Raw genomic sequence first — 23,049 nt, forward strand, 5'->3', positions numbered from 1 at the left:
GCTCGTTTTACACTAAACTCAATTCCTCATGCCGGTGTAACCTGAAACGACCTCAACCTGAATGTAAACGTCACCGCTGCTTGAGAAGAATCAGGTTCAGGCCAAATGCGGCCGCCTGCGGCATTCGGCCAGACCAAGTGTTGCGAAGCATGTGACACCAGAGGAGTTCATTCAAGGATAACTCCTACACTGGATTGTCTGTTTATCAAGATTGTGATTTAAACACGTTTTACTGTCAAATGTCGGCACAGTCTTATTCAATAATTGTTATTGTGTATGTTCTGTCTGTCATCCTTAGTTGGAAATGTCTTGTCTAAATATCCCATCACTGAATTATTTTCAGAACCTTTCAGATTTTTGTCTAGTGCTTATTACTTACTGTTGGTTGATCTGTACAGCTGGATCTTTCACAGAACAGCTGTACGCCAAAACTAATGAGTCCATTAAACAGGTGGACTCGATGTAGTAGTTAGATGACTTTTAAAGGCGGCTGGTTGCACTGGATGTTTCTTTTCAGTACATGTCACATTGCAGCTTTTTTTTGTTTGTGAAACATGTAAAAAACCAACATTTGCCCCTTTTTTGTTCCTCACTTTTCTGAAGACAAAAATGTTTTTATCTTGTCAGAAACATGCTGCACTTTGTGTTGGTCTTTGACTTAAAATGCCTGTGTAAAACATAAAAGCTTGTGGTTGCAATGTGGCAAAAAAAGTTAAAGTGGTTTGAAGCCTTTTACAGGTGTAGAATATGTTTCATGCTATTCCTCAATTGCATAATTTTCTTACCCTGATGTACTGATTTATGAAAGTTTGTATGCTATCGATTATCTAACTTTAGTGAGTTTATTGTTTCATCTCCGTTTGAGGAAATAAATGAAAACATGACGAGGAAACCCACAGTCGTAACATTCTGGACTGCTGCACTATATCTCTGGAATGTCAAGAACAAACTTAACCTGTTGAATTCCCCAAAAATATGTGAAATGCTAAGGCAGTTCATTGAATTTGAAGCCCTGATTGTTTTTGACAAGCCCAACTCATTCATCGCGGAGTGTGATTCAGCACCGCTCCTTGATACTTTTATTGGAACATCAGACATTTTTATGAGAGTACGCCCTCTTTCGTAATGTCCTTTTTTTTTTTTTTTTTTTTTTTTGGAGAGAGAGAGGGAGAGAGTGGCTGACTAGCACGGTGCCTTCTTCTAATTTGAATCAGCAGCATGTGTCTGAGCGCCGACGGCATCGTGCCTGAAAACCATTTTGTTGACAGAGAAAAGAAAGCGGAAGTGAGATCCAGTGCAGTAGGTTTTTGGGAGAGGAAAGCTGAAGCGTGCGTCTCCTGAGGAATGCAGAGCAGAGTGTCTCGGCTACTCTCGCTTTGCAGTCCCGTCATTGTTTGCATGCCTTGCCAGTTACCAGGCCTCACGCTCCGAGTACAAGGAGCTCTGTGATTGATGATCAGCTACTGGTTTTAATGCCATCATCCAACCTGCTCACTGGTGGAAATGTTATGTGTACTGCTAGTTGCTGTAAACTGTGATTAAATAGTTTAGTGATTAAATGGAAACGTTTCTTTTTGTAGCTAGCATTCTGAACAAGCTTCAAAATGTTTTTATTGAAGAGTTCACGGTTTTCATTCTTTTTAATGGATAGGAAAAGCTTAAACTGATTTCACCTCGAAGCAATCATTTGTTCAATTTGATTTTAGTTATGTTAAATTTGATAGCATCTGAATGTATCTAAGCTTCTGAGGTGCCTTTCATTTGCTCTCTGAAATAGGAAATCCAGAATGTGAAGAAAATAGTCAAATGATTGAAAGTCTGTTTGCCACCAATCCTGACCCCATAATCCAATATGACAAGAAAATCTATAAAAAAAAAAAAGCACAACCGTTTTATTTTCACTTCTGACCATTTTGAGCTCATTGAATCAATTGTCAGTCATTGTGCTGTTCAAATTACGTTTATGATTGTATTTTTGATCTTTAAATGCAGAGAACATTCAGCTTCTGTTCGTAGTAGTGGCTGGCTCGTCAATAAGCACAACAATCTCATTAATTACTTCTACCAGCAATTTTATTATACTGGCCCATGCCTTTTCAATGGGCATACTTTACGTTTTGTGTCCCAAATCAGCCAAATATGGATTTTTTTCTACTACAATTTCCTATGCTAGAGCTGGTAAAATTGTTGCTGAAACAGGTTCAACCTGTGGTTGAATGTTGACTCTTTTTTTTTTTTTTTTATCTCTTTCATTAACTGACTAAACTCTAATTACATAATAAATGAGGCGAAAAACCCTGCAGGATGCGAACAGGAAAAAATTACATAATTAGGTGGGGAAAATACATGTTTTGATACTTCTCTGCTGCTTTGCTCGTCGTTATGCCAGAATCCTTAGTTTTTAAGGGCTCAAATAATGCTTCTCTGTTCACTAAAAATAAAATAGAAAGCAGCTATTGCCATATGTGAAGCAAAGTGCAAGATATTTAATGCCATGGCTAAATGTTCTCTCTTTTGTAACCAATTTATTCCAGGATTACGAAACCGCTAACGTTTGCCGACTGTGTTGGAGATGAGCTGCCTCTGGGGTGGGAGGAGGTTTACGACCAACAAGTGGGAGTTTACTACATCGACCACATCAACAGTGAGTAAATCTCTTTGGTCTCCACTTCCTATTGTAGTTGTGCAGAGGATGGTGAGAGGAGCTGGAAGCGTCACTGGAGTTCCTCTACCCACGGTACAGGATCTGTTTCAAAAAGGCTGCTGGAAATATGCTTTATTCAGCAGCTGTGTTCCCATTACAAATGTGTACAAAACTTTGTCGATATTCAACTCATGTCTGCAAAACACCATTTCTGAATTGTGGTGTTTCCATTAAGTAAATTTGTTCAAACAATAAGTCATTAAAAAACATGCCGTCACCATCCTACCACTTCCTGTCATCTTCTTCGTCATTTCCGCCAGTAGTAACATCCGGTTGTTAATCACATGTGATGCAAAAAAGTGTTTTCATTGTAGTTTTGCGAAATGCACAAATTTCTATTCACCTCATCCTAGAGCCAAAAACATTTTGCCATTTTATTTTCAAAATTGCCATGTTTCCATTAAGTGAATTTCATTTCATAATTCCAATTTGTGTGTTTATCTGGTCAGTGGAAACTCAGCTACTGTCAGAGAATCCTCAAACCAGCTGCATGAACTTTTTCTGGCAAAGCAGAACTTTAGCATACAGAGCTAATGTTTGTCTCTTTTCTATAATCAGTCCTATAAATATTTTTGTTCTAAATGCCCAAGAGACACCGTTTAGGTTTGCCATTTTAGTACACAATTAAATTATTTGATTTGAATGATCAAATTTCACAAGAAAAAAAATTATTTTGAAGCATTTCTTAACTTTAAAACGCAGTAATCCTACCTCAATTATTGCTGATGAATCAAGTTTGTTTCTTTTTGTCAGAAACCACCCAGATTGAGAACCCGCGGACACAATGGCGGCAGGAGCAGGAGCGCATGTTGAAGGAGTACCTGGTGGTGGCCCAGGAGGCCCTCACCGCCAAGAAGGAGATGTACCTGATCAAGCAGCAGCGACTGGAGCTGGCTCAGCAGGAAATGCTGCGATTGGACGAGCTTTCTGGAGACACCCACTCCATCACCAGCAGTAAGGATCGCCAATGTCAAGGTTATGCAAGACGGGACGGAGGGGAGAGACAAGAATATATCCCATGTAAACAAACGACGTTTATCATTTTTGATTTATCGTCACAATAAATTTCAGTCGTCAATTTCGGTAAATAAAAAAACAAAACTGACAGTGTTATCTGAAATGTTGTTTTTGCTACTTTCTCCACAGCATCAGTAAATGTCAAATTTGAAAAAGCAGGTACTGTGTGCAGTTCAGTGACATAAATCACACTTCTTTTAGTAAAATGGGGTCCTGAACAGTAGCCTGTTTCAAATGGGAATGTTTTTCAAGAACTATATTTGTGTTCACAGTAGAGGTGGGGGAGAAGGATTTAGAATTTTATTATGATATTTTATGGCACTTTTACAGTCTTTACTGTGACAATAATTTAAAAAACAACTATTTTTTACTTGTATCTGGTGATGGTGATTCACTGCTGGGGGAGATCTAAATCTATAGAAATTCTTCCAAAGCACAATTTTTTTTTCCCTCACTCCACCCTCTTGTTTTAGCACCTCCACCCAGTTCGCCCTCTGACCCCTTCACACAACGCTTCCATGGGGGCTCAGCTCCCAGGAAATATGAGGGCGAAGCCTCAAACCCATAACCACTATCCCTCTCTTCTCTCTCCTTTTGTCTGCAGCTTTTTCCGGCTCGTCTGCAAGTGCGAAATACGACCCTGATCAAATCAAAATGGAAATAGCCTGCAAACGAGAGCGGGTGAGTTGCTATCGATGGAGAACAATGGGATGTGGTGAGGGGCGCTTCGGGGGGCCCCGGGGTGTGGCCCCTACAGGATACCATGGCTCTGGCCGGGGGCCTCAGGAGGATGACAGTGAGGTCATCATCAAAGAGTTAGGCAAAGGAGAGGCCCAGGACTCGCAGGGCAAGGTTGGATGTTACTCTGAGATCAATGGCACGGGTCGGGGTCATTTTAAAGCAACGAGTTATGCCGCAAAAAAAGTGAGTGGGGGGGGAGGGAGTGTCGCTGTGTAAATCCATCTGCTGAAGCAAACTAGAGCCGTGTTAAAACACGTCCAGATTATGACAAAATCCCAGATTTAAAGCTGCATAAGAACTGATTATTATTCCAAAGCCATTCTTCAGCAGGGTGGGGTCAGATGTTCAGGTTTGACTAATTTAGGTTTTTAGTTGGGTACATTTTTATCAGAGATTCATTGATCAATCACTCAAAGATCAGAATTGACCAATTTTCTCTTCATCTGCTCTGATTGGCAGTCAATAAATGAGATAAAATGCCTCAAAACCAAGAACTCCCACTTATCCAGGGCAATAAATGCCAGTAACAAACTATACACAGACAGAAACAGGTTAGTAATCTGTCCTGTGTTGCATAAATTTACATTCAATTCAAACATACTTTATTGATCCCAAAGGGAAATTAAAGGCTGCTGTAATTCTTATTCATTCAATTTTCTTCAAAGAGTTATTGTAGACGGTGATGGCTGTGGGCAGGAAGGATCTCCTGTAGCAGTCTGTATTACAGTGAATCTGAAGAAGCCACTGACTGAAGACACTGTTTATCTATAATTTTTGCTTTTGCGATGTTAATTAGTTGTAAATCGCCCTGTTGCTATGGCTACACATCATAAAAGATGAGGAAAGTGTAAAAAGTATTGACAAAAATCAACCCGGCTGCTCAGCATCCAAAGCAGAAAGGAACAGCAGTCCAGAAAAAGAACATTTCAATATCGAAAGTAAACGATCCGCTCCAATGTGCTGCCAGCCTTGGTGACGCAAATGTAGATCTTCCATTTGATTCATAAACAACCCGAAACGCGTTTCTTCTCCTTTATGTGTTTTCTTTTAAGTTTGTTCAAAACTTAAAATGGACCAGTTGGAGACAAGGAAAGAGGGAAATTACTATTATCTGATTGATGCATCTCTATATTCTACAATAAACTTTGTTTATTGAAACATTATCTGCTTGTTAATGTGGGAGAGCGTTACTTTAACCATATTGTTTTGCCTACCTGTGGCGGTATTGATGCCGTTTGATCGCATTAGGCATTTTAGACTGAAAATTAACTTTTAGTGATTTAGTGGTAATGCTGCGCTCCACAGAGCTGGAGATTCCTCCGGTCACACTTTCTCTACCGTCTCACGACTTTTAGAAACGCGGTGATGGAAAAAGTGTCATTTCATCCTTTGCTAAGAAAATGCGGTCAAAAAGTCATGTCTGATTCCACAGTCAGGATGTTTTCAGGGTTACGTCAAATATGTTGATCAAAGTTCCTGTTACTATGAATCAAACTCAACTCTTAGCACGTGGATTTTAGTCTTGATTTAAGTAAGTCGGTGTTTTGGCAGTTTTTCAGTTTTCTGGAAGTTTTTTTCCAGATTAGTGGCGAATAGAAAACCAGAAGACCTGAGAGGTCTGGAAGGTTGAAGGAACAGAAGATCTTTAATGTATGTTGGTGCTAAGCCGTTCAGTGATTTATAAACTACAACAAATGTGTTTTAATGTCTGTTCTCTGAGCAAGGACTGTAAAACTGGATAGATGTTCTCTCACTTCCTGGTTTTAGTGAGAACCTGATTGAAATAGAACAAACTTAGAAGTGCTTTTCCAGTTTTTATTTTGAGTTTCTCTTGCAATGCTGAGCAGAGCTAAATAAATTTATTAATCCGATTGAATTTCAAGACTCTTAAAGCCGCGGCACGTTTGTCGGCCGCCCCTGATTGGGGTCAAGGTTTCCACGCTTCAGTCCAAAACCTCTTCAAGAGAGAAGGTCTCGGGGTGTGTGTGTGTGTGCCTCTGTACAAACACAGTCGAGCATTCCTCTGTGCCAGTAGTCATGATTTGGCAGTTTTTGTCCGTGGCGGTGAGAGGAGTCCATTGTTCACCATGGTAACCCAGCGCTTGCTTGTGTCCGCAGCTCTCCAGACTGAAGCAGGAGCTGGCCCAGGTGAAGCAGGAGCTGCAGTATAAGGAAATGGGAGTGGAGACCCTGCAGGAGTGAGTGTTTCTCTGCTTCTGTGTGTGTGTTTGTTCCCGGTCCACCCTTCCTCCCACAGCCAACCTTCTTCTTCCTACACTTGGCCCGGCTGCTCCCCACCCAGTGGCCTCTTCCCTCTTTTATTCCCTCTGTTTGGTCTCGTCCACAAAGTTCAGCTTCATCCCTGTCTGTGTTTCTGTCTCCTCTTCTTATCCAAATGACTACAGTTTTTTTTTTAAGGTTTAAAGTGGCCCTTTGACATATAAAACACCCTTTAAAGTAGTTCCAATGACTGAAAGGAGGAAGGTTCTTTCATAAGATCTATGAACTGGATTCTTTTGTTTACTTTCTTTTAATGTTTTGCTTTCAGACTGTTTCTTCTGACACATGCACACACACAAACCATCTCTCTGTGCTGGGAAGATTTCTGAGCCATTCCAAATTTCATGTTAGAAATAGAAGCTCCACCTCGCTGAGCGAGTGGGGAAAAGAGAGCTTTTGAGAAAAGCCAAATGGAGGGATTTTTTTTCTCTCTCTCTTTTTGATGGAAAAGGCGACTCCACCTCAGGAAGAGGATGCACCAGTGGAGTGCAGGGAGCCAAGGCTCAGCCTGGAGAGAGGAAGTTGTTCCACGGAGGGGATGGGAGCGGGGCGTGAGACGCGAAGAGGGAGGGGGCCTCTAAAGCGGTTTTCAAAAACACAGATATCTGGCTGCAAATTCCTCTGCACTTCCTGAGTCCTGGCAAAGAAGTTCCTTATCTCTTAGATAATACGCAACTCAAGTGATTCCCAGAATAGCCGGGAAGAATACACAGCTTGCAAAAAAAAAAGAGAAAGAAACACGGAGTGCTGCGATGTGTATACGTGCTCGTAGGCGTGTTTGTGACTTTGTTTGCTGGTCTGTGCGTGTCCCATTGTTCTGTGCGGATTGCTCGGGCTCAGAGCAGGAGTGACCCTTCAGGCTGTTGTGTTTTTTGTTTTTTCTGGTTAATCTTAGCTGTGATCAGCAATAAAGCAAATTGTTCACAACATCAGATAAGCTGATAAACAATTTCTGGTGTATATCCACCCCCAAACCAAACCCACTCGATAATAATCGTTACTATGACCCTTAAAGAAGTCAGGAGTTGCGGTTTAGGCTTCCTATCATCTTTGCGCCTCTTTATCTTTGCGAGTTTCACAAACGCTTTCAGGGCTTGTCCAGCCGACGTCCTGGTGGATTGTTGTCGCGCCTCGGCAGACTGAAGGAAATGCGAGCCTATGGAGTGGTTGGCACCGAGCGGTAGTTTTTAAATTTTCTTTTTTCGTTCTGGGGACATAAAAGTTTGAACCTCGCAGGCTCCACCAGAGGGTTGGAGAGGAGAGACGAAGCAGAACCTGTTTCTGGGTCAGGATGGACAGAACCTGCTGTTGAAGGAGAGCTAGCCACGCCCTCCCGGCCCCGCCCCTATGCAACCAGCCATTATTTTAGTAATCAATTAATCGGTTAATTGGATTTATTTTTTTAAAATGGCACATTCTGCAGATGTTTCATTTAACCACTTAAGCCTTTTTTATGCATTAGAAATTCATTTAAAAGTGCAAATAAATAACTCAATCCTATTCATAGCATTTCCTTTGTAAATCTGAAATGGGTGAATCTAAAACTATAGGAGTTCTGGGTAGAATATATTCACAAGGTTTTTATCTTAAATGCAAAATGCACACATTCTTTACACAGATTTGGATTAATTACTGCTTTATGTCTTTATTTCACCAAATGGCCTTTTTTTGAGTATTCGGTTAATGATTAATCGATTACTAAATTAGTTGACTATTTAAATAGTCTAAGCATATCCTCAATCAGAAAGCTCTTTATTTGGTATATTGTGTGATCATTTTGTCATATTTGAGTTCAGACGTTTGGGGGAATACCCGCTTAATATGAAAAACGCATGCCACACTTTTCAGATTTATTATTTTTAAGTTAACTTGATTTCTACATCGTCGGCCGCTTGCATAAAAAGACTTTCTAAATAAAATGAGTCTAATGTGGGGGGGAAAAACTGCAGTGTGTGAACACAGGAGGAGCCTTGCAGTTTGATTGGACTTATTCATTTCCTGTTAGCGCCTTGTGAATGAGCTGGCTCTAAAAATCATATTTCACTTACTAAACCTGGGAAAGCCTGGAAGAACATCTGAAAACAGAATCTGTGTCTCATGACTGAAACGGCCCAAAACCTAAAAATAAACTGCTGCGTTACTGATGAACGAAACCTCCCACAGAAATTCTTTCTCCCTTACAGATTCCTTTTGTTTTTGCTTTTCTTTGTCAAGTTTCACAAAATGAAACACAAATCAGTTTGAAATGATGTTTTTATTTATCAGGGAGGAGAAGGATATGCAATTATATTATTTTACATAACTAGGTCAAGTTAATTATGTGTAATTAACTATATTTTAGGTGTATTTCACCTTTATCATCCATTTCTGAACAAGACCTGTAGGATCTAGAAATCTCTTAAACAGAACCAACATGACCTCAGAAATGCAAAAGGTCACAGCATTTCCAGACTGAAATGCTGCGACCTTAAACAAGCTGTTAAAGGTGTAGTACGTAATTTTTAGAAAAAAATTCTTTTACGTATTTGTTAAAGCTGTCACTATGTGTAGTATGAGGCAGATAATCTGTGAAAAGATGGAGCGCCTCTGGCTTCTCCCAGTGGTCCTACTGCCATCTGCAGAAATATACAGCTGGAGCAGAATCAACCAATCAGAGCCAGGAGGAGGCTCCTGCTCTGTCAGTCATCCTCGTAAACAGCTGGTTCCCCATATCGGAGCCTGTAGTGAATGCTAAGGCTAGTTAGCATGGCCACTGATGACGCCACATTAACAGTTTACCTGGAGCGGTACGTTGTTTCTCTGCCATTAGCACATTTAGCTGCATATACAGGAGGGTGATTGACATCGCTAAGACCGTCCCCGTGGCTCTGACTGGTTGTTTCTGCCCTAACCGTGTATTTCTGCAGATGGCAGTAGGACCACATGGAGAAGGCAGAGGAGCTCGGGTTTTTCACAGATTCTCGCTCATATTATCCTACGTGACATAATGACCTGTTTTTTTTTTTTTTTCTTACATATTTGCTAAAACTATTTCTCATATTTGCTGTTTTGACATAGGGCCAGGTTGGTTTGGATAATCATTTGAAAATAACTTTTTGTATTTACTCATATTAAAATTACTCTGATCATTAAAGTGTCACAAAATGCCAAATCTAGCCTAATAGAGATACTTGAAGTGAATCAAAAGGAAGCTTAAGAGCTACTCGTTTGCTAAGCAACCATGTTTGATGTGTTTGTTCAGGATTGATAGGAAGATGTCCTGCAGTCAGACGAACTACAAGCTGGACGAGGCTCAGGCCATCTTCAACGAGCTGCGCAGCATCAAGAAGTCCATCAGCACAGGCGAGAAGGAGAGGCAGGACCTCATCCAGGTGACTGCCTCCTTCTCACTCCACCCACGGCTCGCTCAGCTGCAGTTTGCGTATTTGATGCTGACCTCTAGTGTCCGTTTCTGTCTACTGTTCTGTTCCACTCATCACAAAGAGACGAAGCTATCAGACATTTTTAGCTCTGATAAAGGAGCTGATTTTAATTGGAGATAAAAACAGAATCTTGTTTTATTAAATAAGTAAAATGGATATTAAAAAAAACAGCATAGGAAAAAGTAGTGTGATGTCAACAATTGGTTTATGCCAAACATGTTTTCTGTTCAGAGAACAATATTCCTGAAGCTCTGGTCTTTAGTTATCAGTCTGACCTTCATGTTTCTTTTAAAGATTTAAACTTTTCTACTTTTACACATCCAATGAAAGTCAAACAGCCTATCGATGCTGTTTAAGGGTTTCATTGATTTCTTTCGGTCTGCTTTCAGACTGAGGTTGTTTGAATATTTTTCTTTTGAATGTAAAGATTTATCTGAATATTTATTTTTTGTTTTTCAGAGCCTGGCTAAGCTGACTGTCCACTTCCAGACCAGCCTGTCTGTCAGCGACGCAGCCGGCGAGGTGGCGGACAGCACCGCCACCGCCGGCGACCCGTGCTATCCGCAGCAGTACTGCGACACCGGCTGCCAGACGGACATCATGGGAGAGGTCAGGGGTCATACAACTACCTTAATGTCTGATTTATACAGAGGTCGGCTTCGTGTATTAATGTCATAACGTCTCCAGCGAATAACTTCGTAGATTTGGATTGTGTTATCTGAGCTGCAACTATTGATTATTTTACTAATCGATTGTTCTACTGATTGAACGGTTTATCAGCTAAAATAAAATGGCCGAATTCTCCAGATTTTTCATTCAACCATTTAAGTTAATTTATACAGAATTGTAAACATGTTAAAAGATGCAAGTAAACAAGTAATTCAAATCATGTTTTAAGTAAGAAAAAGTTTAAAACTTTCTAATTGTCTAAAATGCAACAACGGAACATTTCTTTATTGTACGCTCGATCATTTATGGTTTGACTGACATTTTTTTTATATTAATTGGATAGCAAAGGATACTTAATAGGAGATTTTTGTTTTTACAAAATTTGAACCAGATGAAGCTAAAAACTACCAGAGTACTGGGTAGAACATATTCAGAGATTTTTTTTTTGTCTTAGACGCAAAATATGTGTGTGTATATATATATATGTGTAGAGTTTTGGCTTAATTACTGCTCTGAGTGTCTTTCAGCAAATGGCCTTTTTTGAGTCTGTATGCTCCAGTTAACGATTAATCAGTTACTAAATTAGTTGACAATTATTTCAATCGATTCATCACGATTAATCGTTTCAGTGCTCATCTGAGTCATCAGGCCTCGCTAACGTTTTGTGTTTTCCTCTTTTCTGAAGTACGGTTCCCAAGCTCCTTCCCATTTGGTGGACAAAGTCAAACTCAACTGGCAGTACGAAGAAGCCAAGAAGAAGTAAGTCTGCCCAGCTGTTTGTTTTGTCAGTGGTAGCACCGAGACACAGAGGCATGCAGCACCGAATCACTAACCTCTGCAGCAACGCGCCCCCCTCCCCCCACCACCACCTCCACATGCTGCCCCCTGGAAGGGTGGGAGGACGAGTTATGAATAGTATTTAGGTCCATCAGCCGCTGAGGGATGTCTGGTCAGCAGAAAGAGCTGGGTGGTCACATTCTTTGCTGGCCGTGCTGCTGCCGACTGTGTGCTGCCTTTGTGTGCTCAGCCAGAATAGGACTGCCCACTGCCCAGCCGCAGTGCACAGCCTGGTCCTCCACAAGGTGGCCCAAAATACAAACTGTGCTTTTAAACGACGCCGTTGGACCGCGCTTGACACTGCGGCGTTAAAAAAAAAAAAAAAGGGCTCGCGTTTCGTCTAATTGGGGAAACAAAAAGGCCGTATCATTACACCGGCTCAGTCGTAATCGTTTTTATGAGACTCATGTTGCTGTGGGGATCCACAAACGGCAGCACCAAGCCATGACATCAGAGTCAGAGCAGCAAAGAAGGGAAACTTTCATGCTGAGTCACTTCTTCTGAAATCCAGCTCATATAAACCGATTATTTTATCAACTGACAGCGCGATTCCTGAGATTGTTTCAGGTCTGAGTGAATCTCCCAGTCAGATTCCACCTGCAGGAGGTCGCAGCATGGAGACCGAGCGCTCTTGACTTCCTGTTGTTGCCATAAATACTTGTCCAGAGTAAACACATGTTGTGCTCTGCCAGCAGAATGAATATTGCTCTGTGTAGATAGTTACAGGTGGCTATTTAGAAACAACTTTTGTTATTAAATAGTTATTAAAAGTTGATCAGTTAAAAGATTTTTGTTGCTACCGTTAAAAGTATGGCGTGTTTTTACCATTTTCCATGTCTGGATTCACTTAAAGGAAGAGTTGCTTTTAAACCTGCTATCTAAAAGATTGTAGGTTTGTAGTTTTTTTTCCTACTACTTTAAAAAGTCAACAAATTGAAAATTAGTGGTGGGCTCAACTAACTAAAAAGATAATTTCCCTAACCTTATAGCGCTACACCAATATGGTATTTAGCCAAAGCTAATGCTAAAGCGCTAATTTCACTTCAAATTATATTTGGCCTTGAAAGACTAAAACATCAATTTAATGTTGACATTATGCAATGGAAATTTCGTTGAATTCTGTTCAATGACAATAAATGCTATCTATCTATCTATCTAACTTGTATGTTTTAAAATTCCCTTAGATATTGTATTTATATTTAGATCTTGTTCTGTCTGTTTCATATTATTTTCTTGTTTGAAATGGTTATTGGAGGAAAAAAAACAGAACTTGAGAGTAAACAGAACTGCTTCATTTCAAAATAAGAGCATGAATATAAATGTGTAACTACTTGAAGAATTAGTAGTGAACACAGATGGTGAACATTATTTAGCTTAAATTTGACAAAGCAGCCAAGTAAACTAGCGCTTTGTAGTTTACCCTGAAACATTAATTTAGGGAGAGCTAACGTTTTCAAAGTTAGCAAAAGCGCTAAACAAACATTTTGCTCTGCTAGTGGAGAATCAGCAGAAGTGTGCCCACTGTTGAAAAATATTTCGCTAATAACTGGGCTAATATTGTGCTTAGTGCTTTTCCTAACTTTTAGTTCTGCTAAATACCAGCGTAGCGCTTTGGCATTATCGAAAGCAATGTTTATGATTACTGCCTAAAGGTTAGCGCAAATAACCTTTTTAGTTATGACTATAAAGAAGGAAGCTTTATTGGCATAACCAGCTAATATTAGCTTGTTCTCTTTGTGATGTATTGTAAGGAGCAGAACAGGACAAAATATACAGAAATACGTCTTAATAAACACTCAAAGCTGCTTGATTATAATATTAAAACAGTCGTTCAGGCACAATATTAATCAGTCATACAAAACTGGACAGAACATGCAGGGATTTAAATTTATAGTTTATACACAGAAAAGATGAGAAACAGTTTTTTTTTTTTTATACATTATATTTTGTGGTGTGGAAAACTTAAAATATAATATACTAAATTTAGTTCCTGGAAGTCTACCTGCTTTTGATTTTTCTGCACCAACACAGATTGTAGAGGTTTTTGAAACAACAGACTAGGATTTGTATTGAGCTTCCCTGAGTGTATAGCTACATTAAACTGCAGGTCTGAAGCTTTACATATTTTGCCAGCTTTCTTTTTTTCTTTTGTGCAAAATAGCTTGAGCTCTTTCAGATTAGACGGGAAAACATCTGTGAACATCACTTTGTAGTGTTACACTGGCCTGTCAGTTTTAGTGGTTGTCCATGTCTTGGATAAGATAACGTACACTGAAGTTGTGGTAACACGACCGTCTTCATCACAGCTGATTTAAGTATATGGAATTACTGCACAAAACTGAAACTTGTTAGCTTGTTGATAGCATGACTAATATTTACATAAATGTTTGGTTTTTTCTGGTCTCCTGCTGGACGTCAGCCTGTGAACTTTGTAACTGTCATTTTTCCTTCCAACATGACTGAAAAAAATAAATGTACTTGCCTGCTCCTAACCATAAGAGTCCCAAGTATGAGGAGCAAATGAGAGAACTGAGCTGACTTCCTTGCTGTCCTGTCAGGGTGCAGAGCATCCAGCACCAACTCGCGCAGCTCGACAGCGAGAGCTGGTCGGGCCGCGCCGAGGCGGACCGCGACAGGGACTTCCTGCAGCTCCTGCGCGAGAAGGAGGCCCTCCTGCAGGAGCTCATCCTGGTCAGCAAGAAGCCACACGCAGCGGAGAAGCAGCAGCAGCTGGAGGAGGAGCGCTCCAGGCTGGAGGAGGAGGTGCAGAAAGCCCACAGCTCCCAGAGCCAGGGAGCCAATCAGAGGTGAGATGTCAGAAAAAGGAACACAAATCCCTCGAGGCCGTTTCTACTCGCACGTTTGATGCACCGCAACAGAGTCGGCTGGCGTTCTCATTTCACTTGTTGCGCTTTGGTTTCTCCTGCCAACAGGTTGCTGCAGCAGGAGAAGAGGAACGACCTGCTCAGGCAGCTGCAGGAGGCCACGCGCATCACCACCTACCTTCATTCCCAGCTGAAGAGGTGAGCCACACGCTGCTTCTTTCCTGCTATAGCAGTCAGCCTCACATGAGCTACGCAGTCGTTTAACCACCTAAACAACTTTGTTTCATGGCCGCTGTTTCTGTTTGTGTTCAAAGTCATGATTTCATCACGAGTCCTCCCAAAAACAAGCTTCCACTCAAAAATACCTCTGATCAGGTCACTTTACAGGAGGTCCTTCTTAAAGGGGCAGTATCATGTAAAATCAACTTTTTTTTTTTAAGCTTTAGATCACGTTATAATGTTCTCTCATCAAAAACACACCTGGAGTGTTGCCTTGATTCATATTGCATGTTTTAGAAATCCTTTAATCTCTATGGCAACCATTGGGAAAACACCTGAGTGAACCTAGCCCCGCCTTCCAGGGCAAAGCTCCTCCTCAGAGGTTTCCAGCATCCCTACACCTCTTCTTTGGGATTCCCCCACTCAGCTCCTTCAGACTAGCTAGAAGCAATTAGCAAACACTCTGGAACTGAGCGTCTGCTGAGCTCATTATAGGAGTTACTGCTCAGTGAAACGCTGATAAAAACATTAAGGGAGGAGCCATGTTGTGATGACTTCATGAAGGCGGCGTTTCAGAAAAAGCAGGAGTTCCTTAAAGAGACAGAGGCCCAATTTCAATTATGAAGTCAAATTTATTTTAAACCATATTTGATATGTACAGCATTTTTATAACTAGTGTAGCATAGCTTGTGCTAATAAATAGCGCTATGTGACTGGACTCACGTAATGCTGCCCCTTTTAGAGAGCTTTTCTAACTCATGCTGTATCCATACTTAATTACAAAGCTGTGTTTTTACAGTCGTTGTACTGAGGATAGAGAATAAAAACGCCTCTGGACAGTGTCTTCAGAGCTGTCTCTGGTCTGTCCCCAGCCTGTCTGCCAGTTCTCTGACGGTGTCCTCCAGCAGCAGCCGCGGCTCTCTGGCCTCCAGCCGGGGCTCCTTGGCGTCCAGCCGCGGCTCCCTCAGCTCCATCAGCTTCAGCGACATCTACGGCGTGCCGCAGTACGAGCGCCACGAAGGGGCGGCGGAGGCTCTCGACCCACATCTCCGATACCTGCTGCCCCCGGAGAGCGCGTCCAGGGACTGCTCGGTCTTCAACCCCGAACACATGACGCAGAGCAAGAGCAAGCGCTCTCACGACACCCCGCAGTCCCTGGCCTCCCTCTCCTCCCGCTCCTCGCTCTCGTCCCTGTCTCCGCCCAGCTCGCCCATGGACACGCCGTACCACTTGGCGCCGCAGGACTGCCCCCTCGCCCAGATGACGGAGGAGTACATGGAGCAGGCGGGGCGCGGCCTGCTGGAGGGGCTGCGGGCGCAAACCGTGTCGCACGGCGTCCTGATGGGCGGCGAGGACACGGTGAGCCCCGCCGCGCTGCACCAGCTGGACAGCAAGAGCCAGAGAGAAGGCGGGGCTCAGACGGCCTTCACCTCCACAGGTAGGCGGAGCGCAGCCCTCTCCTATAAACTATAGAAACTCATCTGTGGAATATTCTAGAGCTTAGTCTTCGATTTTTCTATCTATTTATTCTGACGATTAATCGGATAAAAATGTTTTAACACTTTGTAGATTTTTTATTTATTTAACCTTTTAAGCCTTTTTTGTACACTATTGGAAATGCATTAAAAGATGCACATAATTAAAAATTAATTATTTAAGAAAATAAACATTTCACTTCCATTAGTGAACGATTGATCATTGTGAGAAGCTCAGCTTTTCCTGCTTGACTTGGAGTCTATACAGCATAATGCTAACCTGCTGACTGTTCTATTAACCAATTAAAAATTGGATTGCAAAAGGTGCTAAATAATTTTTCGTTTTTACAGAAGTGAAGCTAAAACTATGATGCCACTAGAGGAGTTCTGGGTTGAACATATTTACAACCTTTTTTTCTTCTTTTTATCTTAAATACTGAATGTTTGTTCTGCATGTTTTGTACAGTTCTGGCTTTGTTGCTGCGCTCTTTGTGTTTTTGTTTCAACAGATTGCCCCTTTTTTTCAGTCTGTATACTCCAGTCAACAATTAATTGATTACTAAGTTACCTGACAGTTACGTCTGTAATTGATTAATCTCTTCAGCCGTAGCATATCCGGATTTTCTACTCCTCTGTTGCTAGGGGTGACGCTGCGGGGCAACAGCGCCAACCGGAGCGGCAGGAGAGCCAGGCGAGTCTCGGCGGGGGTTTCCGAGGACGCTCTGGCCACGGACAGCGGCGTGTTCGAGGCGTGGGGTAAAAGGTGAGAGAGCGCCCTTGCTCGTAACACATGAACAGGAACAATATGTTGTTGCTGATGATGTTGCCTTTAAATTCAAAGCAACAGCTAATCCCCACAGGAATCACTTCAGTTAAAATAATGATTCAGCTACTGCATGTCCTGAAGTGATTTCTGCAACTTGTTTCATGCATGGAAAGAAAACAGATTTTCCGCGCACCCTTAAAAAGTCTTTAATTCATGGATCTAAAATTAATTCCTAAAAATGTCTTTGATTCATAAAAGATGTAAGTTGGCCTTGAATCACAAGTCTTATATTTTGTTGTGGCAGAACTACTTAATCCCGTACATGTCGTGTTTTTTTTTTGTTTTTTTTCCTCTCAGAACTTTTCTATCAGGCAGAAGAGGATGCTAATCTACCCTTGCTAGCCTGCTAGCTAGAGTTTTTGCATCTGCAGCAAAGATCAGTTTTAGCTCCAGTTGGCTGGAGTTTGTTTGTTTTCACCGTTGACTGACTTCTGTTGGCAGACCTGCTACTTTTTGTGCTAAAGCAAACCTTTGAGCTCCGCATTATGGAGGTGAAAGCTGTAGAGAGCTGCACACGCAGTGTGTGAAACACAAAACCAAACAGAGCCCAGAAATGTTTGTGTTTGATCGTAACGCAGCAGAATCTCACTACTACACCGACAGACTTTTATGTCTTAAATTTCATTTAAGGAGGCATTAAAAGGGTCTTGAAAATGCTTAAATGTGTCTTGCTGAAACCTGCAGATGCCTTGTCTTTTGGTTCCACAGGCCAGAGGAGTACGACGAGGTTTCATACGCCAAAGAGGCGTCCGCTGCAAGCGAGCCCACCCAGATCCAGCTAGGACTGCTGTAAGTCTGTTCTGATCGAAGAGCGTTTTGTAGATGGCAGTGGGGCTGGGATCAGTTTCCCGCATGACCTCATGTTTTCTGTTTGTGTTTTTACAGGTGGGAATCCGCCTCTCAGTCTCTGCGGCTGCATGTGCTGCAGCTGAAGAGTCTGAACTGTTCGAATGTGAGAGAAAGCTATAAAGTGTGAGTATTTTTAGCTGTTTTAATTAAAGTAACACTTTTCCTTTGTAAATGCAGAATAGCAGAGAGCTAAAGTCTCTGACTATAGAACTGGTTTTCTTATTGAAATGATAAAGCATGACTATAAGACATTAGGTGGTTTTTCTGCTGTGATGAGCTGCCAGTTGGTGCACATGTAGTTATCAAGCATATATTTTTGGATTTTCATTGTTTCTTCTCACAATTGGTAGCTTTAAACTGCAACGCATACAAAAATATTCACACTCTTTCAACCATTTCACATGTTTATGGTGCAACCACCAACTTTGTGTGTTTGACAGACTGACACACACACTAGTACATAATTACTTTTGCAGTTTCCTTTACTAGCATAAGAAGTGTTGTGCACATTTCTGTTCACTCCCTTTTAGAGTTCAGTTCAAAGAATTTCCATCTGAAGACATTTAATTTTTCATTAACAGTTTTCTGTTGTCAGATTCTCCCACCCTGGCTGTGGATCTCCACTAATTAATGTCCGTTCATTCTTAAAAAGTTTTTAAATTTGTACGTCTAAAACAAGACCTTGAATAATAATAATAATTTAAAGGTAATTTATCCTTAATTACGTTAATCACGAGTCTTAATTTTTTTTTTTTTTTTCTTTTAGTGGAGTTTTTTTCCCCATGGGGACTTTTCTGTCGCACACAAAATGAAACATTTAATTTTATAAATATGCTACAGGGAAATTTAGAAAGTAAAAGGATTCATGTTGCTTTAATATGATCTTTGATACTACATGTATAAAAACAAAAAGGACATTTTGAGCCACACTCAGTACCAGTAGGTTGGCAGTAAAGCATACCAAATGTTTCTTGCCAACAAAACTCAAGAAAAGAAGATTTTCTTCAGACACGCCATAAAGATGAGAAGAAAAAAAAAAATCCAATCCATCAACCTTACTCTAAAATTAAACCTCAAACTACTGTGAATGTTTTCTTCTTCACGTGTTCAGCATAAACCCTGTTTAGATCTGTGCGATCCAGATGCGCGAAGCATCACCTGTTCTTCCTCTTGCCGTGTTTGTCTGAAGGTATGTGAAGGTCCACTTGATTCCCCTGGACGCCAGCAGGGCCTGTGCGTTCTACTGTTGCACCGCGTTGGAGCCGCGGAGCCAGATGACTTTCAACGAAGGCTTCCGCATCCCCGTCCCCGCCAACGCCCTGGCGGTGTGCGCCCTGCAGCTGTCGGTCTGCTCGCTGGGCCCTCAGGCTCAGGAGGAGCTCCTGGTGGGTCCGACGGGAAGCCGTCGCCGCTGAAGCCGCGCGCCTCCTCAGACGCCCCTCCTGACCCGTGTCCCTCCGTCGTTCCCCGCAGGGCACGGCCAAGCTGAGCCTGGCGGACTGCGAGGGAAGCGCCGACATGGTTTACCACTGGCTGCGAGTCCAGATGCTGACCGACTCGCAGAAGACCCTCTACAGCCGCCGGACCCACGACAGCCAGGAGGACGAGGCGCGGCCCAGAGCCACGGTAAACGGTCACAGCCACGTGGATGAATAGCGACTCGCGAAACTGTTCACACCCCTTTACCTTTTCCGCGTCGAGGCCACATATTTCAGCTCATCGGGTCAAAGCAGAGCTGTGCGTATTTGAGAGGCGGCGCAAAAGTTACGCAGGATTTTCAAGACTTAGAATCTAGAAAGATGATCTAGGTAGGTGTAGTTTCATTTTAGTATGTATGGAAGAAAAGAAAGTAAGTTATTGTTTAAAGAAATTAACAGGAAGTCCCCCTTAGAGTTTGTTACAACCTCTGAATTTGTTCTGATTTGTATTCGGCATTTATTGTTTTTATGGTGAAGAACGTGTTACTGTGGTGAGAATTTTGATTCATCACCTCATAAATTTCAATTAATAACAGTTTAATTAGTTTTAAATGATTAAATGCAGTCACTGCGTACAGTTTAGTGATATAAATCACACATTTATGTAAGCTGCATCCTGAAAAAACTGTTTGTTTTTCAAGAACAATATTTGTATTTGCGGAGCTATAATTACTGTTTTAACAGTCATAAGGTTAAACAAAAAACACCCAATAAATAGTTTATCATTATCACAAAAAATATTGTGATAAAATCTTAAGTCCAAGTCACTCAAAATTAGTTCTGATCATATGAAGCCTAACATTAACATTTGGTCTACATGGAGGTTTAAATTTAACACTGTTCCCGCTGTGGAACGGCATGGTGGTGGGAAATGAATGGAGCTAAATACGGGGCTGTAAAAGACCTGAGTGATAATTACTAATGTACTGAATACACACACCTCGCTTCTCTAATTTTAAGGGTATTTTAAGCCTAAAAAAATGGGGTTTAAATGTGTTTGAGATTTATATATATATATATATATATTACAGTTTTAAATTGTTAAAACTGTGTGACCTTTTCATCCACCTCATGATTACACACTATTTTATCAATCGCTTCCAGTCCTCAAAGAAATGCTCTGAAGTTCTTGGTTGTAATGTGAAAACTATTGAGTGACTTCAGTACTTTTATACCGATGGCAACAAACTCTGCTGTGTAATACGACTCGCCACCTGCAGGGGGTGCCGTGAGCGTGAGTTCAGTCCATCACAGTCTGTCCTGTTTGTGCAAAAGACTGGCTTTTTAAAATTTTTTTTTTTTATTATGATAACGAAGTCCTAATATTACAAGAATACACCGGTACTGATGCATGAATAAAGTTGTGATGACACATCAGTGATGTTCCCAGAATCCAGTCGTAATGTTAGGAGAATGAAATAAAAGTTTTACGAGAACCCCAACCCGAAAAATGACGCGGAAAGCCGAGCATCCTGTGAGGTTATACTGTGGTGTCAGTTTTACAGTTAAAGTAATACTTCATCTTCTAACACGTGTGTCAAACTAGAGGCCCGGGGGCCAAATCCAGCCCATCGCAACTCTTTATGCGGCCCTCCAGGCTCTAGAGAGCCACATTAATACAACCTTCAAGGTAACAGCTGTGTGCTTAAATACTGTTTTATCAGTCAAATCAAATCAGTTTTAATTTGTATGCTGCCAGGTTACATCAATGTGAAAATATGTTCCATATTATTTCGTTTTAAAAAGCACATCAAATGAACACACAGCTGTTATTATCTTAACGGGTTTTATCTGTTCATTCTGACCCAAACCAGTCCATCAAATGACCGAGTCAAAGCTTCAAAAAGAATCACTGACATGAGGAGGAAGAAGAGTTTTAGTGTGATGATGGTGTTTGCTCTCATGTCACAGGACGCTGTTGGCAACTTGCCGTCGCGCTCCTCCACCTCCACCCATCCGGAGGAGCTGGAGCTGCAGCGGTCGGAGAAGGACGTGCGTGGAAAGGCGACGCCTGAGAGGTGACTGTGTTGACGGCTCTGTCTGAGCTTAAATTCCTTCTGCTTCCAGTGTGAGGGGCTTTTGTTCTGTTTTTGTACTTTCCACCTAAAACTGGATGACAAACATCTTCAGATATCTCATAATTCATTTAATTTATTATTCCTGTCATTTTCTGTATTTATTCTGGACGATTAAAATGTCTTCCAATTCCAGTTCATTCGAATTTGAAGTTTATTGATCTTTGAGAATCTTTTGTTGCATTATTATGCCATTACCACTATATTACATAAACCAGCATTATCGTTTATCGTAATAACTTCTGGGACAATTTATGGTCCAGTAAATTTGATCATCATGACAGGCCTACATTTTGAATTTTAATCGCATCTTTAAATTTGAACTGCTTGAAGTCTCCTTGAGAAAATGGATTTGTCCGTCAGAAAGAAATGTGTCCTGGGATATCAGCTTAAGGCCGTGTCTTTGTAATTTGTGTTTTCATGACAAGTTGTGTGTGTGTATGTGTGTTTTCCAGGGGTCAGCAGGCAGAGTCTGTGGACAGCGGCTGCAGCACCAGCGCAGCGGTTCCAACTTTTTACTCGGAGGGTTTGTCCACCGAGGGTGTCTACCTCTCCACCGGGGGGCGCAGCGATCAGACTCCCAGCAGACACTTTACAGCAAAGGTAAAAGCTGCAGCTGTGTTTTGGAGGGTTTTTTTTTTTTTAAAGCTTTTTTTCCTCCATGAAAATGAGAATTCAGCAGCTCCGACGTGTTTCCAGGTCGAGAAGGCCACCATGACGGAGTCGCCGTTCCCGGAGCCGGTTTGGGTCCGACCCAAAGAGAGGGGGGGTCGCTGGGGTCACGGGTCCCCTTTCATGCGGGGCGGCACCCTCGTTCGCTCCCAGACCTTCTCGCCTGGCGCACAGAGTCACTACGTCTGCAGGGTGAGTTCAGATCAACAGCTTGTGTGTGAATCATTTTCTGGTTCTGAACATTGATTTAACTTTCTACATTTTTTATTTATCTGTTTTCCTCAGTTATATCGCAGTGACAGCGACAGCTCCACTTTACCAAAGAAGTTGCCTTTTGTCAGAAACACCATGGAGAGAAGAACACTGCGATACAAGCAGGTGCTGTCGCCTTACAAACAAACTTTAGTGTCCGTCAGGTGAATTTTAAGTGGATGGAGTTTTTTATTTATTTATTTTTCTTATATATAAAAAAAATGTTTTAAATCCTTGGTGGCAGGACCATGCTTCAGCAGGAATACATTCGAGTTGATGGAAGGAAAGGTGGAGCTAAATGCAGGATAATCCTAAATAAAAAACAAAACAAAAACATATTAGCAGTTCTGAGACTCTGAAGTGATGCAGAGGTTTGTTTACTTTCTGGCACCTTGTCCTTTTGTCCTCTGAGCCAAAATCACAGTTGATGTTACTCACCAACTATAAATGTTCATACTCATTTTATATTGGCAACACCTAATTAATTTACTTTTAAAATGTCTTATTTTGAATTCACCAATAAACTGTACATTTTACTAGACCACTGAATGTTTAAAGTAGCCAGATTTGGGTAGAAAAGTTATCTGTAGACAATAAAGATCCTGCGCTAATTAGCCTAATGTAATGAACACACGCATAAAGTTGAGCTGCAACTAACGATTATCTTATCAATAATCACTCGATTATTTTGATGATTAACTGATTATT

The 23,049-nt window shown here is 41.5% G+C and overlaps 1 protein-coding gene across 4 annotated transcripts in view; it reads left to right on the forward strand.

The window, feature by feature from the left end:
• The window catches only part of wwc3 (WWC family member 3), a 39,271-nt gene that overhangs the window by 13,417 nt on the left and 2,805 nt on the right, over window positions 1-23,049 (forward strand). For 2 of the 4 annotated variants that reach the window (XM_032572005.1, XM_032572006.1), the window contains exons 2-20: window positions 2,535-2,644; window positions 3,458-3,724; window positions 4,326-4,402; window positions 6,581-6,660; window positions 9,984-10,113; window positions 10,624-10,773; window positions 11,519-11,592; window positions 14,229-14,477; window positions 14,604-14,693; window positions 15,587-16,152; window positions 16,832-16,952; window positions 17,724-17,804; window positions 17,901-17,987; window positions 19,054-19,249; window positions 19,338-19,490; window positions 21,254-21,360; window positions 21,873-22,020; window positions 22,117-22,281; window positions 22,375-22,467. In XM_032572005.1, coding sequence (XP_032427896.1) covers window positions 2,535-2,644; window positions 3,458-3,724; window positions 4,326-4,402; window positions 6,581-6,660; window positions 9,984-10,113; window positions 10,624-10,773; window positions 11,519-11,592; window positions 14,229-14,477; window positions 14,604-14,693; window positions 15,587-16,152; window positions 16,832-16,952; window positions 17,724-17,804; window positions 17,901-17,987; window positions 19,054-19,249; window positions 19,338-19,490; window positions 21,254-21,360; window positions 21,873-22,020; window positions 22,117-22,281; window positions 22,375-22,467 — 2,944 coding nt within the window. The remainder of the gene's footprint in view (window positions 1-2,534; window positions 2,645-3,457; window positions 3,725-4,325; window positions 4,403-6,580; window positions 6,661-9,983; window positions 10,114-10,623; window positions 10,774-11,518; window positions 11,593-14,228; window positions 14,478-14,603; window positions 14,694-15,586; window positions 16,153-16,831; window positions 16,953-17,723; window positions 17,805-17,900; window positions 17,988-19,053; window positions 19,250-19,337; window positions 19,491-21,253; window positions 21,361-21,872; window positions 22,021-22,116; window positions 22,282-22,374; window positions 22,468-23,049) is intronic. The other 2 variants (XM_032572007.1, XM_032572008.1) reach the window with 1 other exon arrangement.

The sequence above is a fragment of the Xiphophorus hellerii genome, chromosome 9 (assembly GCF_003331165.1).
Source record: "Xiphophorus hellerii strain 12219 chromosome 9, Xiphophorus_hellerii-4.1, whole genome shotgun sequence".
NCBI lineage: Eukaryota > Metazoa > Chordata > Actinopteri > Cyprinodontiformes > Poeciliidae > Xiphophorus > Xiphophorus hellerii.